This window comes from Pteropus vampyrus, unplaced genomic scaffold (genome assembly GCF_000151845.1).
Source record: "Pteropus vampyrus isolate Shadow unplaced genomic scaffold, Pvam_2.0 Scaffold64, whole genome shotgun sequence".
Classification (NCBI taxonomy): Eukaryota; Metazoa; Chordata; class Mammalia; order Chiroptera; family Pteropodidae; genus Pteropus; species Pteropus vampyrus.
The window spans coordinates 364,095-386,640 of NW_011888845.1; the positions used below are offsets into that span (position 1 = coordinate 364,095).

Below are 22,546 nucleotides of genomic sequence, written 5' to 3' on the forward strand. Positions count from 1 at the left end.
CAGAGCCAACTGCATAGTTAGTGCAATCCAACAGTAAACTATAATGGTATGATGATCACAATTTGCCATGTCCAAGAAAGATAAAACAGGATATAATATTAAAAATTTAAGGGTTACAAACAGTCTGAAAAAAGAAAAATGAAATAAAGGTTAAATAAAGAGCATTATTCATAAAGCATTTAGAGGGAAGAGATACATAGAAACCTAGATCTGGAAGACCACTGCAACTGAGTACTGATCTGACCTTAATTTCCTGGTAGCAAGTATGAAAATATAAACTAATAAATCTAGGAAAGGCAGAATAATAAACACACAAAACTTAGTCAAAATGCCTAAAGGCTGCATTTATGCCTGTGCCTTTAAAATGGTGTTTGACACTACCTCTTTCAAGAGTAGAATATTTACTATTTGTAAATCAGGAAAGATAATACTGGCAATTCCTGGGCTATAACGTAAGAGATATAATAAAATTTCCTATGGGCGAGGCACTGTGATAGCATTTTATTTTCTCATTTAATTTTTAGAATAACTGTCTGAAGAAAAAACCTGTTATTATTGTTGTTTTATAAATGAAGAAACAAAATCTTAGAAAAGCACAAAACAACACAGCTAATCAATGGTAAGGCCATGGGACAACAGAACCCAAACTCTCAAGTCTCACCATTCACTGCCATCCAGTGGAGCACTGCTATTTGGCATTGTTCTTCCTTACAACAGCAGATAATATTTTCTGATCCCTTACTATGTGCCAGACAGTTTTGATTCATTTAATCCTAACAACTTTACAACATAAGTAATATTATCCCCACTTTATAAGTGAAGAACAAATGAGGTTTGCAAAAATCCTTTATATATTACAAAATGTTTTCTAGATATTAGTCAAGTTTGGTGAGCAAAGTAATGTGATTGAATACTGTCACTCATATACTGGGAATGAACTGCTCTGTAACCTCTCAGAACTGTTATTTCTCAGGGAAGCCATTGCCATGAGAGTTGGGAAGAAGCTTGTCCCTCTAAACACTATGATTGGTAAGCACATAAGAAATTAACAAAAATAAATTTGTTCATTGTTTAATAGACGGAGAGAATGATTCGATGCTCCTTAAAACTGGAATTTCAGCTGTCAAAATATGGCTGGCATCTACTCTGATTCCAGCATGGTAGATATCATGACATAGGCTTTGAAGTAACATTTAAAACATGAGCTTTAAACTCAGATAATACAGATTTACCCACAGATCACATCCTACTTTAAAATCAAAAGCTGCTGCAAGATCATAGAGTACTATGAGAACCTAAGTTGTTTTAAACTATTTTCTGAACAAGGACAAAATACAGCAGTGTTTGGTACTGTAAAATAATAGTTCCTGAAACTCTGTTGCTATGTATATAAATACACAGTGAAACAGGAGACCTCCTGAGTAAGAAAACTGGAATAACTATTGAAGTCCTATAAGATAGAGAAAAGTCCATATTTGGGTTCATTGTACTCAAACTATATTTAAGTGACTGAATTAAAGATACGCTCTCCAAAATTTTTGATTATGCACTCCTATCTTAAAGAGTTGTGAGCATACTCTACCACATATAAATGTATTTATTTATAAAGCACATATACAGGACTATATTATGCACATTATAAAGCATACACAAAAATAGAAATTTTAAAAGGATAAGAAAAAAAGAATGAATAGGCATCTTAAATGGACTGCCTTGGGGTGCTCTCTAATGTCTAGTGCTATAGAGGACTCTTAAGAACTCTAAAGTTCAAATCAGTCTGTCTGTCTGTCTCTCTTACTACCTCCTTCCCCATTCAAAATCTTTTCTCTGGGATATGACCTGTATATCCAACCACCTACTAGACATCTGGATGTCCTACAGTCACCTCATACTCAACATATCCAACTTCTAATTCATCTCCCTTCCTTTTCTCTCCTCAAATCTGTTCTTCCTCCTCAGCTTGTATCCTTTTCTCACTGAATAGCACCAGCACCTACTGAGATGCTCAAGCCAAAAACTGGGAGTCATCAGTTTTCAAAAGCACCTCAACAATCCATTGATTACTAAATCCCATGGATTCTCTCTTTTCAAGATCTCTTAAAACTATACTCTCCTTTTCATTCCCTCTGCCGCCATTTTAGCACATGCTTCCATGGTTTTAATAATGGATTAGAGCAACAGGTTTTCAAGTTTTTTCCATACCCGCCAGAACAAAATTCACTCTCTAGAGAGAGAGTAGAGCAGTATTATAACATGAAAATCAGATTTCTTACTCTTGAGACAAGGTCAGACCTTCTTACTCTTAAAACTCAACATTAAAGTGCCAGGGCCTTCAAAATGAAGACCTAACTCTATCATTAGGCTCACAAGAAGGTTCCTCACTTACTTCTGTCCCTATCCTATGCATGTTCCGGCTATGCCATTCTACTTGAAAATCCCCAAAACATTCTACTTTGCCCACAGGTCTTTTTTAAGATGTTTTCGCTATGGAATGCACCTTAATCCTTATAGCTAATACTAATTAGGAATTTAAGATGCATCAAAAGCATGCCTCCTATATTAATAGCAGCGAGTGTTATGTCAATCTCAGCACACATTATGTTTCATTAGAAATCTGTAAATTATCTGTTTTCCTCCATTAGACTGTTAGCTTCTTGAGGGCAAAGTATATATATTTTATCTTTGTATGCCCCATGTTTAGCATATCATTTATCAAGGAGTAGACACCCTGACCACTCCTATCTGAAACACACTCTAAAAATTATCACCGATGATTCAAAAGTTATGATTCTATATTATATATATTGTATCTATATCATGGTTACTATTGCTTTAAAAAAGCTTTCTTCAAATGCTGTAACAGAATCAGGGAAAGAAACAATTTTAATCAGACTTTCCTAGTAGATCAAAGAATTCAAGAGCAAATAAAAAAAAAAAGCTCCTGTAAGTACGAGGTACTAATGGAAAAAACAACAAAAAGCTAATTGCTTCTAAAATGTTGAGATCTATCTATGGTACCAATAAATCAGTTATTCTGAAATTAAATATAAAACCCTTTAATCCTACCTGTGGCATAGGAAAATATTCTAGAAATTGTTGTAGTTAACATGTTTAATATGAGAGAGCATTCAAAATTTAAATAACTATTATAGCATTCCCAAATTATGGCACATTGTGAAAGGAAGTTCATTTACCATTGAACACACTACATAATGCAGCTGGCTAAACACACTACCATACCTCCAATTTGTTTTTCTCAACAGCGGCTTGAAGAGAAGGAGAGGCTACCAAAGGCTGAAGAGGAGCATCAGAGGAGGAAATCTGTGGAATGCAGATGAAAAGTCAGGAGAAAAAAAACAAAAGAAGGTAATCAGAATTGACAGGCACAGGAAAGAAAAATCCATGTATTTCTGAGATACAGAAGTACTTAGAAGTGTGTAACAAAAGAAAATAGTGCACTTAGAAGTGTGTAACAAAAGAAAAGAATGTATTGCTTTTTAAAAATTTCCGTGTGGATTTTCTAAAACTTAAATATTAATTATGGAATAGTGTTTCATTTAAAATGGATCTCACTACGCTATAAAATTTTAAATGTATTGAGACAAGGTCATACCAGAAGTATTTAAAAAATAATTAAGTTTTCCCAGTGATTCAGTTTTAGTCAATGTTACTATTGAAATACTAATGCTCTGAAGCATGAAGGCACATTGTCCCAAGTAGCAGGAGAGCACAAATGAGTTTTTTTTTTTTTTTTTACTTATAATAACTATTTTAAGAATGGAAAATAAAATAGAGCTGAAATAGGAAAAATTAAAGTTTTAATCAACTGTTTAATCAAAACAAAAAAGGCTGAGAAAAAAAGAGTGGATTAATGTACTGAAACAGCAGAGCAGCAGACAAAACTTACAAAGCAATTTATACACTTCTTACGATCAGTATGGACAAACACCATTTCTAGTGCTATACTTGCTAAATTACCCCGAAGCATTATGAGACAGTTATATATGCAGCAAAGGCGATTTATCCATGAAAAAGAATTTTATCTAAAAGCCTTTCATACATCTGTCTACTCAATTTCTACATACGTAGCTGATTACTTTAATGGAAGCATTATTTTCCTGCTTGTTCACCTTTTGAGATGACACACTAATTTTGCCACTTTTAAAACTCAGAAGCAAGAATATAAAATTATTCAATAAATATTAGTAATTTAACAAAGCATTTTAATGCCCCAAAAATAAATAAATAAATAAAAGCCCTTTAATACTATGTGTTCCAGGAAAAAAACACAGACTTGTTCAGTAGGAAAGACATCTGAAAAGTCAATGGGCAAATCGACAAGTAAATGGATACACCAAGTGTGGTAATTGTGGTGTACCCATATAGAACTACTATTTGCCAATAAAAAAGGAACGGTCTAATAGTACTCACAAAAACAGGGATGAATTTCGGAAACATACTCAAAGAAGTCAAACACAAAAGAGTACCTGGTGTATGACAAATATAATCTACACTGATAAAAAGATCAGTGGCTAACTGGGCCAGAGGAGGAGACAAGAGTCACAAAGGAACCTTTTGGGGTTTAGGAAAGGTTCTATGTACCAGCTGTGGTGGTGGTTACACAGGGGTACATATTTTTTCCCCTAAAACTCACTGAACTTTATCGTAAATTGTCTGTCTTTTACTGTATGTAAATTATACTCCAATAAAGCTAATTTTTTAAAAAGTGAATACACGAGGGAGAACAAAAGAGGAAAGATGAAAAGAAAAAAATACACAAGAAAAACTAGGTGCTCTCAAAGTTCTTCCTAAATCTCTCAGAACCACTTTTCACCACCTCTAACCACATAGTAGGAAATCACCATCACCTGTCACCTGAATTAGTCCTCCTAACTGGTCTCCCTGCCCCAAGTCTTGCTATTCTCCAAACTATGACACTCTTAAATGCAAATTTGATCACTGCATATCTTTACTTAGAAGCCTGAAATAGTTCACTCACATTATCATATAAGGACAGAGTTCAAACTCCTTAACCAGGCCACAAGTGTCATCTACCTTATCTCCTCTCTACTCTTCCCTGCCCTGGCTTCACTGCTGTCTAGTCACACATGATTCCTTGTGGTTCCAGATCTCTAGTCTGTTCCTACTGCCTCTAAAGGATTTTGCTCCTACTGCTTCCTCTACTTGAAATATCCACACTTCTGTTAGTTTCTACTTATCTTTAAAGAAAGCATTCCTTCATCCCTCCAGTCTGAGTTAAGCAGCTGACTAAATGTGGACGGATTAATCAAACAGAACTCAAACCAAAATCGTGCCAATGACAAAGTTTTATATTAGTGAACTCTGAGTATTCACGTTTCTTAATTATCCACTTGCTTACAGTCATTTGCCACTGTCACCCTCTTCCCCTTTTCCAACATAATTATCACAATAGTTTATATTTATTAAGCACTGTGTGCCAAGCACCCTACTAAAATTGCACCGTGCCTTTATCTTATTTAACTCCTACGACAATACTATGAAATGTAGACACCATGATCATTCCTATTCCACAGAAGAGAAAACTAAAATTATACCAAAAAGAACAAAGAAAACCAACCTGAAATTATGGTATTTTATACTAATCCTAACTCACCACCTAATCATTCACCTAAGTTTCTCATTCCTTTTTTGAAGAACTAAAATTAATTGCAATTCACACTGTCTTAAAAGATGCTTATGCATCTTAAATAATTACATAATCATCAGTTAATTGGAAACAGATTAATAAAGTTACTAGTGCTATGTCATTTTTATTGTACTATAACACAAACACTGTTTCTACAATAATTTCTAAGTTGAAATATTTAACTTTACTTTTGTTATAATAAATGTTAGCCTTTATACATATATACATGCACACATACATAAAACAAAACAAGTAAAAACTTTATTGTTTTTAAACTTTTATAAAATAAATATATGGCAACAGATTGGAAAAGTAATTTCATGTGAAATTCAGACTGGAGAATTAACATCTTTGCATGCTTTCAACTCAAGTATATACTCGAATAGAGTTTAAAAAGTTATTTCTGAGGGATGAGAAGTGGTAAAGTAGGCAAGAAATAGATAAGATAAACTGAGACAAGAACATTTAAAGTTACCAACTCCTAAAGATTATTAGATGCTTTTCCAAAACAAAACTGAGGAAGTTGAGGAGTCAGGATTAAAGAGAGTTACCTAAACATTTTACAATTTACAAAAAGTTAGGGAGTCAGGATTAAACGGGGTTGCCTACACATTTTATAATTTACAAAAAGTACATTTTCTTTTTTGATCATTATGATGGTAAATGAATAGTGTGAAGATGGAAATACACGAGGGGGAAGGGCAGGAGGGAAAGAAGGGGAAAAAAAAGGAAGGAAGGGTGGAGGAAGAGAAAAAAGCTGCTGATGGAAAAGAACAAATAATATGGCAGAGTTCAGCCTCATCTACTCAAGAAATGCTAGATCTCTTAGGAACTAAGAATTCTCACTTTATTATTGTACTTGTAGTTGTGATCCACTATTGGTTAAGGAGGGTCAGAGGGAAGACAGAGATTTCCGTACTCAAAGTTGTTAAAATTTCCTCTCTCTCTCATTCAATTAAGAAATAACCAGGAAGGGCAAATTCATTCTGTATCACAGTGGCAAGAATTCTAAAATGGCCACCAAAATTCCCAGCTCCTGGTATATATGCCCTGAATAATGCTCTCCCCTTTCGTGTGGGCAGAACGTGAGTATAATGGATTCACTCCCTTGATTAGGTTGTTATATGACAAAGAGAAAAAAATTTTACAAATGTAAAATTTTTACAAAAGAGTTAATAATGGATTTATAAAATGGGAGGTTATTCTGGATGTGCCTGGCCTACTCACGTGGGCCCTTAAGAGATCTGGAATGGGAAATTCTCCAACTGGCCTTGAAGAAGCAAGCTGCCATGTTGTAAGAAGATAAGGTTATCTGGCAAAGACCTGACGGTGGACCCCAGGAACTGAAAGTGGCCCCCACCTGGCACCAGGAACACAGGACCTCAGTCAGACAGCCACAGGAAATGAATTCTGACAACAACCGCAAGCTTCATTCAAGAAGACACTGAGTTTCAGATAAGATCACACACACCTCTGGCCAACTCTTTGACTTCAGTCTGCTGACACCCTGAGCTGAGAACTCAGCTAATCCATGCCCAGGCTCTTGACCAACAAAACCTGTAACATAGTAAATCTGTGTTGTTTTAAGTAACTAAGTTTCTAGCAATTTATTAAATGGCAAAAGACAATCCAATAACCATCCCTTAGTCAAAAAAAAAAACAAAAAAAAAAACCCCAAAAAACAGAAAATCCTGAGCAGTCTGGCATTCAAGTCCTCTATACAATCCCTATTTGCCTTTCAAGACTTGTTTCCTCATACATTTATTCTCTCTTGGTCATCTACCCATCCTGATAGCCCTCCTTCACATTCACTAAACAAGATAGTCTCATGGACTACCTGCCAAACGCAAACACCACATAATATATCTTGAACTCTTTCATCTTACTTTAGTAAAAATGGGCTAAAATGTCCCTTCAGCCTGAAATGCCCTTCCTACATAATCAACATTCTTCTTTTCTCTTAGCTGAAATCCTACTTTTCTATTAATAGTCTTAAACATACTCCTTTTAAGAATTTGCCAGTGAAAATTAACCAGTGCTACCAAAACTGTATTCTCATAGCACTTTTATTCTTCTAACAGTTACTACATTTGGTTCACTGTACATGTAAATTATATCTTGATAATGTTTGAGAGTAAGCTACTTCTGGACAAAGATTATACCATTTCAATCTCAGTGCCTTGAAGATCGTATACACTCAAAAATGTTTGTTTTTGATGACTAAATGATCAAAAAACATTCCAGAGAAATGTCAACAGCCAATCTCTGTCATTTCATATCTAGTTTCAAAATGAGAGGTTAGCACAAATGTCAGGAGCAAGGGAGGGAAATAATTACGGTTGATAGGAAGGAAACTGATATAATATGCCCACAATGGTGCCCAGCACCATGCAGTTACTTTAAAAGATGCTAAAGAAATAAAATATATTCTTTCTGTTTAAGGCTACAAACCAGTAAAAAAATCTAGTAAAAAACATTTTTACTTGGAACATATTTTCCTTTGTTTTTGTCTCTATCTGAACTTTACTTCCTCCCTTTAAGCCTCCTCATTTTATGCTTATAGTGCCACACAGCACTCAAAACCATAAGGCCTATACCACAAACTCCCTCCATAAAAGCGGCACATGTACCCTCCCTGCTTTCTCAGAAATACCATGTTTATACGACCAAACACCATATTTACTAACCATTCACTGAGGCTACTCTTCACAATGACAAATCCCTAGGAATGAAGGAAGTACCATCCTAGCCTTTCTCATACTCTACATAATGGATTCGTGTGGGGCTTAGTTCACATATACATTAAATGGCCTGGGAGGCAAGGGGGCAATGTTTTAGGAAAAAACAGCAAAATTCTTTGCCACTGTTCTGTTGCAGTTTATTATTTTGTATTTTGCCACAACATATTGAAATGTTTATGTTTCAGAAGGCCAAAAAATTTATGAGTGCTTAGAAAGTATTAAAAAATTACTGCCTTACACAGAGAAACAGGGTCAACTTTAGGCCTTTACTCTTGCTGAAAATAAGAAAATAAGAGCAATAACACATACTGGCAGTACTAAAAAATGTCAGCTAAAATAAGAAGAAACAGAACAACTGTAAAAATCAGACACAAACACTACAAAGGTAAAGCAATTTGGAGCCATATATTATAGGGTAACAGCCATATCAAGCTTAACAGCCACTCAAGACATTTCTTTAGAGTACAACTAGTACAACTAGTATTCAAACTATCCCCCCTTGATATCCCCTTAAGTGCCCTAGTACTCCTTAAGTACCTTAGATATAAGATATTTTATTTTGTTTCACATTATGTTTATATTTTTAACTTGATCTCATCCACACTATGAAATTAAATCTCTCTGAAAGCAAAGGTCGTGTCCTATTTCAATATCCTAGGAAACTGTGATATAATAAGTAATCAAAATTATTGTTTGAATGAATGTTCAATCTATTACTGACGACAAAATACTGGATATAAATATATAATTCTTAGTAATATGATTAGTTACTTGCACACTGTCATGAAAAAGAAATATTTTAAACTTGCTAGAATATAAACTTTAAAAAAATCATTATCCTGCTTACAAATGAATAGATAAGATACATTTTCCCTTGGGTAAATGTGATTTTTATGAAATTTTCTGAATTTTCATTACATTAATAATATACACTCAATGGTATTTAATCTTTTACCTTAAAATTTTTATTTTCAAGCCTACAAAAAAAAATGTAAATCACAGAATGAACAGCTCTGTAAACTTCACTAATAGTCATTAAACCTTAACATTATACTATGTCTGTCTCTGTCTCTCTCTCTCTCTCAGCTAACAGGTTTCACTGAGCCATTTAAAAATGAGATATACATAAATACCGAGAATATTTTGATGGTTGCCAGATGGGAGGGGGTTGGGAGGGACAGGTGAAAAAGGGGAAGAGATTAAGATGTACAAATTGCCAGTTTATAAAAACAGTCATGAGGCTCTAAAGTACAGCATAAGGAATATAGTCAATAATATTGTAATGACTATGTATGGTATCAGATGGATACTAAACTTAATTGGGTGATCACTTTGTAAGGTATATAAATGTCTAATCACTATGTCACCCATTTTAAACTAATATAATATTGTATGTCAACTGTAACTGAAATTTTTTAATAAAGAAAAAAACTTGAGCTAACAAAAAATGGCAGTGCTAATAGACACTGATATTGAAGATGCATGTGAAGACTTTGCATAAAGTTGCTACAATATACATGAAAGTGGGAGAAAGTAATATTTCCATATTAATATAATTTTACATACTAGGTTATTTTAGATGTATTTGTATAACTTATAATAAATAATAAAAGTGAGCTATAGCTATCATGGCACTTGATCCCTAAATATTTTATTCCAGCACACATCTCTTACTAGTGAAGAATTTCTCTTAACTAAGCATAATATCATTATCACAGTTGAGGGGAAAAAAACAATTCTGTAACAACAGCTATCCTTTAAAGATAAAACTGTTTTCCTGTACATTACTATATGAAAATAATTTCCAACTGTTGCCAAGAAGAAAAAAATACTATAAATATAGATATTTAAAAAGTTTAGGATTTTTAAAACAGGTGTTTAATGTAAAGCAGTATGTTTTATAAAATATACTAAAATGATTTCTTAAAATTTCATATAAAAATATATTACTTATTTTTTAAAGTTAGTCCTCCCCCCATCATGATGCAATAATTAAACTTAGTTTTACGGACATATAAATATCATTCTCAGTATTGCCAATTTTTATCAATCTTTCAAAAGATTTCCTCTCCTACATCCATTATAAATGCAGCCCAAAGTCTATACACAAGGTATTTTTGCTCCAAAATGTACATCAATTTTATGTTAAACATTTTTTAACAAGATTTTTCATGGTCAAAGACAATGTATTAAAATATCCTTACTTTGTTAGTGTTTGATTGAACTTTTTAGTACACTGCTTCTCCATATGGACTAAAAAGGAAAATCTAGTATACATGTAAAATGAGATGAGATTATTGTCTCTAAATTGCTTGACAGATGACTTAACCATAAGCTCAACCAACTTATAGCTTCTTATTCATCCAGAAATCAAAGTAAAAAAAAAAAAATGATTGCACCAATAAAGACAATTAGTCTTAAACTGTAATTAACTAGGATGGAAAATCTTAATTGGGATAAAAAACACTAAAAAGAAACAGTGATATAACATATTTGATCACAACAGTAAGGTTTCAACTATTAGTTTTCAAAATCCTTGATAATAATCAATTAGAATGCCATATTTTAATATATTTATGTCTGGACAGATCCACCACAGCCCTTAGGGAAGAATAAATTTGCCTTTTTTCTTTTTCCATTCACTTCTAGAATGTAGCAAAATAATTTTCTCTCCTTCCTTTTTCATAAGTGGCTTTATTTTTTTGCAAATTTCATAGAATCAACTTAATTAAATGCCATTTAAGCAGTTATCAGACTCTTAAATACTCTCCCTTCTGAATCAAGAGTTCTGCTTTATAAGAGTCCATTAAAATGTGACAAAGTAATTTCAATATTCAAGTTTTAAAATGTAGGTAACTGGTATATTTTTACAATAAATACAATTGAGCTGTATTGTATGTTAAAAGCTCAAGATCTATTGAACAAATGTCAACTGGAGATAGAGCTAAAGGTGTTACTTACATTTGTGACAGCTATAGCATTTTTATCGTAGTATTTCTTCTTTTCGTATTTATCTCTGATGAAAAATTCCACTGCTCTGAAAACAGATAACTTAAGGAAAAGCAAAAGTTCAGTGACGAGTATATGCCCCTTTATTCATTCCTCTCCACAAAGCTTAGGCTCTAAATTCAATCTTCCTACTCCCTAGTCTATGCTTTCTTTTCCCACTATTTCTGCAACTAAATTCTGTAACCTACGTTTCTTTCTGCCAAAGTCTATCTCTTTCAGAAAATTTTCCCCATCCAACAAAACCAGTCAACCTAATTCTAGAAAGAAAACCACATTTCTCAATTCTACCACACTCGTCAGCTCTCCACACCCCAAAACTCTAAATTCGATTAAGATTCATTTTTAATTTTCAATATAAGAAACTAATACCCATATAGTATCCAGAGTATACCAGACATTGTTTAGGTATTGTCCACAGTTTGTTTCCTTTAATCCACAATCCAATAATGTGCATATTATTATTTCCACATCATAGATGAAGAATCAGCAACTTGAAAAAATTAAACAATTATGATTTCAATACTTAAGTTCTTTATCACTATACATAGCTGCCTCTGGTTGTATCATAGAGGATTCCCCTGTGTATTAAGAAAATAGTGGCCAATTCTTTCTTGCAAAGCTGAGGAATGTAGAAATCAAGAAGCTAAAACCAAGGTTAGTACTATTTAATATTTTTGAAGTTGGCTGAGCTAGTCTTAACTGTTGATTCAGTGAGCCATTTCTAGTGGGATTTGAGAGTTTTGAGTTATCTGATATAGATGACTTCTCTTACCACTCAATCACAGCTTTATCATATTCTAATAAAATGGGAATTCTTCCATCAAGGATTCTTAACCTTTTTAGTACTGTGAACCCCACAAGTAAAGCCTGTGGACTCCTTTCTGGGAAAGTGCTTTTTAATGCATAAAATATAATACATAGAATTACAAAAGAAATGGATTACACTGAAATACAATCTCTGTAGATCCTCAGGTTAAGGCAACCTTCTGTTTAAAAGTCACCCAAAGCAGTAATACATTTTTCAGTCAAAAACTCCATATTAGCAGTTAATAAAAGCCTTTTAAATTGACAGTTGAGGCAACAGGTAGTAAGAAAAGTTGACAGACCACTATACAGTGGATATAAAAGAACTGAGGCATTCTGAAAGCACTCAAAGCCTTTTCATAGTGGTAAGCAAGACAGAAAATCTAAACATTCAATTTATTACGTAAGCTGAATGGCTGAAAGCCATTTTTTAAAGATAGTTTTCTACAACCCAAATATGTGAAAGGTACTTTGGATTCTCTTTTTTTCTCCTCTTAACAACTTATAAGGTAGGTGCCATTTCACAACTAAAACTGGGGAATAGGAAATTTTAAAAGTTCTCTGAGATCCTACAGGACAAAGGAGAGTTGTGACTCAAAATCAGGAACGTCTTAACATCTAACTTTTCAGAAAGTTACTGGTCATCACAAGTTCATTTGTGAATCAGTTAATTTCTGGTAATGATAATAAATGCATTAATATCTAGAGAAGAATGTCAAATCTGAAGGGTGCCTTCATTTTCAAAGTGGCCTTGGAGCCCCTTTCAAATAAAAGGCCCCAGAGCTGCTACATAGCTGCATATTTAGATATGTGAACATTTTGACAGCCAGTAAGAAAGAAATTACCAAAGTATGTCAAGATTTTCATAAAATGCAACAGTATTTTATATAAACTATTTCACATGTAACTCAGCTACATGTTAAGTTTATGACTATAAATCCTAGTAATATTACAGTTTTCTATTTTTCTAATAGAAAAAAACGAAACAATCAAAAAAGCTGATCTTTTGAATAAAGTAAAGCAAAGTGGATGCACTGAGCAATTTTCATGGTAGAAACAACTATTTACCTCCACAAAAGAGAAGAAAAAAAGAATTTACTTATTAGACTAATGAGATTTTCACTCCAGGTAACTTGAAATATATTTATTTTTAAATATTATAGAAATATTTTTTAAAACAGTAATTATATTTAGTTAAATATAAATATTATATAACATATGTACATAGTTATTTTTTAACTAAAGAAAACTTAGAAATCCAAATTTTTAAAGTCTGATTTTAAATATCTGAAGAGAAGAATAACAATGATATTTTTCCTTCGCAATGATAAACAACAGTTTATTTTGGATATTGTTTAAAGTATACTACATATTACATACAGCCTGATAAGATTTCACTACTCTCCTTTATGAACAACAAAGAAAAGATCACTGTTTATGACCAAAAAATTATTATTATTAAGGTTATAAATACAGTACATAAAATAATTTAACCACCAATAATAAAACTAAAATACTGAAAACTATGATGGTATCATATATATTGAATTTGAAAAAGGCAAACATTTTAAAAATAATATGTTGCTGTGAATTTTCAGAAATAACAGATGTCAGTGAAATCTTAACTTATTCTTAATATATTTTATATAAATAATTCAACTATATGAGTCTAATTTCTGCTTATGATAAAAAACCCTCTCAGGAATTATTTAAGAAGTAAAAAATTAAAAATTATATGGACAAAAGTTAATATGTTTTCCAAAGATATAAAACTAAACTAAACTAAAAATGAAGCATTAGTATAGGAAAACATACTAGGATCTTCCTAATTTGTAACACAAAACATTACTTTTTAAAAAGCAATCAAAGCACACCACAAAATGAATTTTAAAAATTCCACAGGAAGTCACCTGAGGAAAGACTGTGATTTAGGGAACATGCTATGTCCTTGGTTGCTCTCAGTTCCTACATGTTTCTTAGAGCAAGAACATATCACATGGTCCTTATATATTTCTGTGCAAGGTCCCACAATGCAAGCCAATTCTTTGTTAATTCATCTAAAGAAACAATATTTTATTCCAAAGATCAACAAACGTTTTCTTAAAGGGCCAGAGAGTAAATATTTTATGTTTTGCAGGATAGTCTGCACTGCAACCATTCAACCCTGCCTTTGTAGCTCCAAAGCAGCCATAGAAAATGAATGGGCATGTCTATGTTCTAAAAATTGATTTATAAAATCAGGAGTTGGCTCATGGGTTTGTAGTTCTTAATTCCTCAATTCTACTCTAACACTAGAGCTCAAAGAACAGCCAAATTGGATTTGTAGAGAGTCTCTGTGTCTGCAAATTGTCACTACAGTAGTTCACCCTCATCTACGGGGGATACGTTCCAAGACCTCCAGTGGATGCCTGAAACAGTGGGTAGTACCAAACCCTAGATATGCTATTTTTTTCCTATACATACTTACATATATACCATGATAAAGTTTAATTTATAAATTAGGCACAGTAAGAGCTTAACAATAACTAATAATAAAACAGAACAATGAGAACAATATACTGTGATAAAGGTATGTGAACGTGGTCTCACTCTCAAAATATCTGGAATTTTCCATTTAATATTTTTGGACCGTGGTTGACCATGGGTAACTTGAGACTGTGGAAAGTGAAACTGTGAATGAGGGGACTACTGTATAAACCATCTGAGGAATTTTCAAGGAAAAGTATTCCCAAAGAAGCTGGTCTCCGATGTATATAAATCCTCATTTCTGGTACCAGTAGGCACTTGCTATTTAACTGGCCATTATTGTGACCTTGAAGTTAGCTAACCTACTAAACCCATATCTAAATATGTAAATAAAATAATACTCATCTCAAAAAGTTGTTGAGAGTTTGGGAGATAATATATATAAAGCACATAGCACAGTACCGAACAAATGGTAAGCATTCAATAAATGAAGTTAGTTTTTATATAAATTTGTATCTCAGTTTCCTCACATTTAAAATGGAGATAACACTAAAGCTCATCTCACAGGATTATTATAAGAATTAAGTGAGTTTATGTAAAGAACTAAGAACAACAGTGCATGGCACACAGTGAAGTTATTTAATTTTTAGCTCTTATTATTAATAAATGTATTCTGATAGTCAAATCTTTTAAACATGGGGCCAATGGTAGAGGGAGGAAATGAACTGCAACTACTGTGTTAAGAGCTTTGATGGCTTGCTATTACAAGTTTAAATAGATGAGCAAATGAAAAACAACCACAAAAGAACCAATGAATTTGGAAATCAAGAAATATTTATTTCCATTTTCCAGTGTCCAGGTGCCCTTTGAGATGTAAGACTTAGTTATACTGATTGAGATCAATAACACAACCAACAAAAAAAATTAAAAATAAAATAGCCATATTTTCAGGGAATAAAGGTAAGGAATATGTTAATTCAAATTTAAGTTTAAGTGGTTGACCTAGTAAACAAACAACAAAATACCCTAGAATCTTCCCCATGCCTATAGTTACAAACTATTCAGTAGAGTATCCTCAATTGTTCCTGTCCTCAAAACTAACAAATGGCACTATATAAGGCCAGAAAATTTTTAACAGCTCTATATATTTTATCTTTTAACATGTATTTATTTGTATTTTAAGACTTTCCCCCCCTTTCTCTAAAGATACCATTTAAAAGACAACTAAATTAATATCTACTCCCAAAAAGAAAATCTTCCAGTTCCTGACACATACCACTGACAGCAGTAAAACTTTCAAAAGCTCAAAGGAAGAATGGCTGATTAGCTTTGGTGCACAAAAGATCTCATGGAACTGAAGTAATTAAAGATTTTAGATAAGACGAAATATCCTAATAATGAAAAGCTTAATGTAAAGTTTTATCATTTGTCATGCACTAGTACATGCATCCTATAATTAACCACATCCCACATGAGAAATTACACTTTTACAGCAGCTTTTGCATAACTTTTATAATTGTAAAGCTTTTAAAATGACAGATTTTGTTAAGAATGCTGTGAGGTCCCATATTATGTGAGTTTTACTCAGTTTGGTTCCACTTGCCTCTAGAGATGAGACAACTATATTTAAATCAATGAAAGTGCAGAGATGTTAGGCTTTTAAAAGAGCACTGGGCTTCAGAATGAATGATTCATAAAATAAAGAAAAGGGAAAGGTTTTCTTACTAGTCTTCTTAATACAACTTCCAAATCACTGTTTCATAATTAAAAGAAGGGATAAAAGTGATATTGCTATAACTAAAGTAAAAAAAAAAAAATTAAGCAGTCTAGTCTTACATTACAGAAGCCACTCTCATGGGTCCAAGAGCTGTCATCTTATACTTTATCATTAGTAGTCATCTACCTCAAATTTGTTTAGACAAAATCCTTCTTTAAGTCGTTTCTGACAACTATTAGATTATCTTTTTGTGAACAGTAAGAGACCTACACCTCATATAAATATGACCATAATTTGTAAATGCTTTAGAAGTAGTAACATTTAGTATGAAAAACCAAATAAATGTACTTGTGCTAACAGTAAAAATATACATAATCCAAAAGCCTGATGTGATTAATCCCAGGTACTCAAAAGTTGAAGTCTTCACCTAGACCTTATGATCTAGTTGCAGAGTCCCAAACTATAAACTTATATCTAGTTTTAAAGGCCATCAAAACTCAAATGTGGCAACATTTATTTTACTCGGACTATCATCATTAAATAATATTTAAGTGCTGTTAAACAGGGCAGAATGTCTGGAAGCTTTGAGAAGTTTCTTAACAGTTTTTAAGCATTCCACTGTCACTCTCCCCACCAAAAATGAAAATATAATGCTTTCATTGAGTTATTTTGAAAATTAAAAAAGATAATGTACATAAAATGCTAAGCTCAGTGGTTGGCGCACAGCAAACCCTTATTAAGCAGATGTTCTTTCCAACATTATATGTTTATTGTGTCAAAAGTCAAGGATTTATTGATACCAGACACCAATCAATTCACTATAAAAATCTCATCTCCTGAAATTTTTAGATAAATACTAAATTATTTAAAAATATATTAGCAAAAATATCAGAATAATTCATATCTCATTCATCCTTTGCTTCTATAAGGTTCATCATAAAATTGATGGTAATTACTTAAGAAACAATATAGCTACTGACATATACAAAATGGTGCATAGAAGAGTTCAACATGAAAAGATACCAAGAAGCTATATATTGTCCTTCCCTGAGTGTCTCAAGGCATTGGAAAATAACATGGAATCATGGTGATGGATGGAGTAACTTAGAAGCATTCCCAAGATTCTCAACAAAACCCAAAAAAAGAATAAAGGACCACCACCCTAGGTAACCGTATCTTCACACAGCACTTTTCTAATCCTTACACACTAAGTGACTCTCCAATTTGCAATACATTTCCTGCATTCTTCTAGGGTCCAGAGTAAACGGGTATCTCCATATGTGTATTGAACAGACATCTCAACCTGCCCCAAGTAATGAAGCATGGCTCATTATCTTTCATTTCTAACCCTTAAACCTTCATCTGGTACTGAATTCCTTCTCTCCACTGAATTCTATGGAACATCAGTCAAACTAGAAAATTTGAGGTCATCTCAGTGTCTTTCTCAGAAATTAAGCCAATTTTAACCTAATCCAACTACTCCTGCTTTCCCAAGTACCTTCTGATCTTCCCAGTTTCTTCCTGTCCATTCTCAATGCCACTATCTAATTTAAATCGACATCACTGCTCTCATATCAAGGCTACACTAGTATTCTACGTGGTCTCTCTGACTCCAAAATCTTCTTTGTGGTAGAAGTTAATGTTTCTAATGTTTCTTCCGCTTCAAAAAGCTTTTGGCTTTTTAAATCCTTCAAGCATTTGGGCCAAACTATTCTACATAGTACTGAAAACCCTTCACAATCTGGAAAATAAGCTTCTACTGCCACTTGCCCTTCAAAACTTAAATCTTGTCACATCAGAACCTTAAATATCATGTTTCTTCACACGTTAATATTTCTGCTCACACAATCTTTTATGACTGATATGTATCTCCCAGTCTTATCCTAGGGTCTTGTTATAATAAAAATAGCCTTAGACACCAGATTGTTAAATTTGTGGGAAGCAGGGAAGCGGAAATAGAACAGGTCAAATACAATATTAACTTTTTGTCTGTAACTTAAAAGGTTTCTATACAAATAAGAAAATATATATAATGGCTGGTATCTACATGTGGAAAAGATCACCTTTTTTTTACTGTCCACACGAACTATGTTAGTATACAAATGCGTAATGTATAACTGCTCTTTAGTAAACTACATTTTATTGTCAAAATTGCAAATATCACCTTTGGATAGAATCACAAATATCTACAATCGATTAGATAATCTTATTTATAGAGCAGCACAATTTCGATGAGTTGCTTTCTCAAACTTCAATATGAGTTTGGAAACTCCTATAGAATCAAATGATTTTCTTTAACAAATGTTAAAAATATTCTACCAAAATGTCTTTGAGAATATATTCTATTCATTTATTAGAGCAAATTCATAAAGTAAATACAATTGTGCAACCTATGCAAAGAGGTAGTGTCAACAGTAAATATTAGCATAAATTACTTCAGCACTTCCACTTATACTAAATATGTAATTTGCCTTTTAAATACATAACTGCAAACTACTTCACATAAATATAATTACTATATAAAAGTGCTCAAAGAAAATCTACTTGAAAATTATTTTTTAAAATACTCAAAATGCTCACAAATCAAATCTCTAATAAACAGTCTAAAATAATAAACAACATATACTCCAATCAAGAGTTCGAGATCAATAAAGAAGAATTAGTCATACTTTACACTTAGTAATAATTACATAAAAAATACTATATAGATCAAGTATTTCCAGATTCCTAATAAAATTTTACTACATACAAAGCACAGCTTAGGGCAAATCAACTTCTATCTTTAATGGACAACAACAGTATGATAACATTCACATCTTCCTAAATACAGTTAAAATATGAACTGTAAAAATGAGTAAATTCTTTACAAACCCACAATAAAGAAATATTAAAGGATACTGATCTGTCTGTGGTCTTCGAAAATTCTCTGGAAGATTGGCTTCATAGAGTAGTCTTGCTTTAGTATTTCCCATATCTTGCATGCACTGTAATAAAAAAAAAATCAAGTATTTTCATTATTCATATGAATATTAAAAAGTAATTCCTATATACATACATATATGAATACCAAGTAATATTTATTATTTCCTATAGATACACACATACTTCCCCTTAGAAAAATAATTTAAATCGCAACTATGAATTTAATTCCTCAAGTTCAAAATAGTATATTTTTAATCTTTCACATTTTTTTTCAACATACGTGGATCTAGTCTAATGTCTTTTTCTGTGAATACAATACTATCTTTATTTATATTCACTACTTCCTAAAAGTGAATTCCCTGGGTATTTCATGGGTAAATTACTGTTTTAAATATACCACTTGACCAACATTGCTGTTTCCAAGGTAACAACTCAAGATGAAATTTCCTTTGTTTTGACCTTCAAAATACTCTGGGGTTTCATAATTTACAATCAAGATCACTATGGAGAGCAGATAAAAGAGATATAGTGCTGACCTAGAACACTACAGATTTCATTTCTTTGGAGTTATTAACCTCTTCAAGATTCTGCTTAAAGCTATGGATCCTCTTCCTACAAAAAAAACTGTGCCCAAGGGCTGAGTTTTACATACAAATTCAAGAGTTCATAGGATCATTTCCCCAAAATCTATAAACCCCAAGAACCACTGCTCGAGGGGCATAAAATAATTTAAAAATCATTTCAACAAGTTTAATTAAGATTCAGTATTATCTACAAGTAAGGCCTAGCCAAAGAATACTTCTTGGATATTCTATTACATTAGAAACTAACATTTATAAACAAAACATTATTCTATTACTTTACATCATGCACACAGAGCTTGAGCTCCTTAAAATGTTTTAATTGGTAGAAAAATCAGTTTTTATAATTCCATTTTTTTCTGATTTCCTAGACACACACACCTGCGCCCCCAAGAAAAAAAAAATCCAGCTTTAACAGATTACTAGATGTCAATCTTCAGTTGTAGTCATCTAGTGTACATGGAACTTATCTTCACTCAAATAAAAAATACGGTGACTTTTCTCCCAAATGAGAGTTTTAAAGTATGTAAAATACTAATACACTCACTTCTGGATCCCTCTACTCTACCCCACTTCAACATAAGTATTCTCTCAGAGTAAATGAAATATCTAAGTCATTCCCTTAGAGATAATGAGAAAGTAAAATAATAGGGATCTGGGAAATATAAGGAGATAGTAAACCAAAAAAAAAAAAAAATTTTTTTGTTGTTATTTAGCACTAGAGATAAAACAGAAGCTAAGACAAAATAAACTCAAGTTTAAAAGTGTATAAGATGCTGATATAATATTGTATGTCAATTATAATTTAAAAATAAATTTTTTAAAAAGTGTGTATTATGAGGAAAAAGTTTATATAAGGTAAACTGACAGTACAAGGTCAGAGGACTCTACTACATTATGACACTCTCTAGCATGTAGTTCATGATAGGAAATTATATAGAATATATAATTCTGTGTAGAGGGAGAAGAGCTGAGAAACTATTAGTGTAGCATGCCCTTCCTGAAAAAATAAAAAATGTTTTCCATCTCAAGCAGTGAAATGATGCTGCATCTTTGTGCCACAGTGGGTATTTGAAAGTAGAGTGATCGAGTTATGTACATTTGGAAAGAATTAGACCAAGAAAAAAATATCTCTTAGTTTGTACAATATCTTCAATGAAGCAAGAAGTAACTTAGACAGAGCTCACAAAACTACGAAAATAAAAATTTGAAGTTTCTATCAAGCAAAGAAGAATGCATGAAAACGTTAACAAAAAAATTAAGAAGACTAAAAACAGTATCTACTATACATGCCATATCTCACTGATCCTGTTGGTATTTTTCTTCACATTTTAACATTTGTGAAACAGTAATACATCTTACAATTGATGTTATCTTACCATGGATTTTTCTCTCGTTAGTCCATAAAATGGAGGTGTATCTTATAATTGGCAATATCCTATATTCAAAGAATATGACTGTACACATTTTATATAAAATATTCTCTTTAATGTAGATCATTAATATTTTATTTTGGCAAAACAAAAATAATTAGAAACAAGATTTACATGTACATTATACCAAATTATTTCATGTTGTAGAAAAGATGCTATCCATCACAATTAGACAAAAGAAAAAAATCTGAAAGGGAGAAGTGATGTTAAAATAATGAGTCATTCCTATATGAGACTACTGCCAAGTGACTGGGTGCAAATGCATTGGTGTGTGTTAGTTGGAACTGGGAGAAACAAGGATTCGATAATATCACAGATGTAGAAAGACCATTTTGTAAGGAGAAGGAAAACATTGGTAAGCTCAGATAGTTTCTAAAAAGTAGACTAGACTACGGTAGAAGGAGGGTCGGCAATGAAAAGATCAGTAGAGATGAAAGGTTAAACAATTTGGAGATGATTAAAACTAGGGGAAAATAAATAGCAGGAGCCGGCATTTTGAGGAGGTGATAGGAGTATGGTACAAACTATCTGTCCACAAAGTTTCAAGACATTATGGGTAAACCTGAAGAGCTAACTGCATCTGGTAATCAGCAGAAGAAAATTATAAAAATAGCCTAACAACTACAATGACAAGCATTAGCTTCAATATTTTTATATATATTATAAAGTGTCTTTATAATATATATTATTATATATATTGCATATACATATATGGCATTTTAATTTTTAAAAAAAAAAACATGATTTAGGTATTATTATCCTAATTTGACAGAAAAGGAAATTGAAGCTGCAAGCTGCTAAGTAACAGGCCCAAGATTATTAGTCTCCACAAATATTTAACTCTTGATAGAACCAACATCAGCCATCAGTAGTTTAAATGTCTCAGGATTCATCCAATAAAATTGGGAACTATGTCCTGCAATGGCTTACATCACCAGGCTCTTTGCTTTAGAGGCTCGGTTGTCATTTTACAGATGAGAAAACTGAAGCACAGAAAGGTTATGTGATTTCTTTACTGAGGAATACAATGAACCAGTTACAGGGTTGAGACTAGGATCAATTTCCCTCAGTCTCAATCCTTACCACCATGCACCAACTGATCAAAACAAGTATCCATGAAATTTCGAACAAGATAGAATATCGAAATGACATTATTAAAATGTCGTTTCTGTTATTCCTTTTCTTTTAGGTGTTCTTATACAAAT

General features: G+C 32.4%; 1 protein-coding gene across 3 annotated transcripts in view; it reads right to left on the reverse strand.

Moving 5' to 3' along the window:
- The window catches only part of SMAP1 (small ArfGAP 1), a 125,744-nt gene that overhangs the window by 54,036 nt on the left and 49,162 nt on the right, over positions 1 to 22,546 (reverse strand). For 2 of the 3 annotated variants that reach the window (XM_023531205.1, XM_011361174.2), the window contains 2 exons: positions 19,304 to 19,389; positions 11,371 to 11,446 (listed from right to left, as the gene is read on the reverse strand). In XM_023531205.1, coding sequence (XP_023386973.1) covers positions 11,371 to 11,446; positions 19,304 to 19,389 — 162 coding nt within the window. Of the gene's footprint in view, positions 1 to 3,240; positions 3,322 to 11,370; positions 11,447 to 19,303; positions 19,390 to 22,546 lie in introns of all 3 variants that reach the window. The other variant, XM_011361175.2, reaches the window with a different exon arrangement.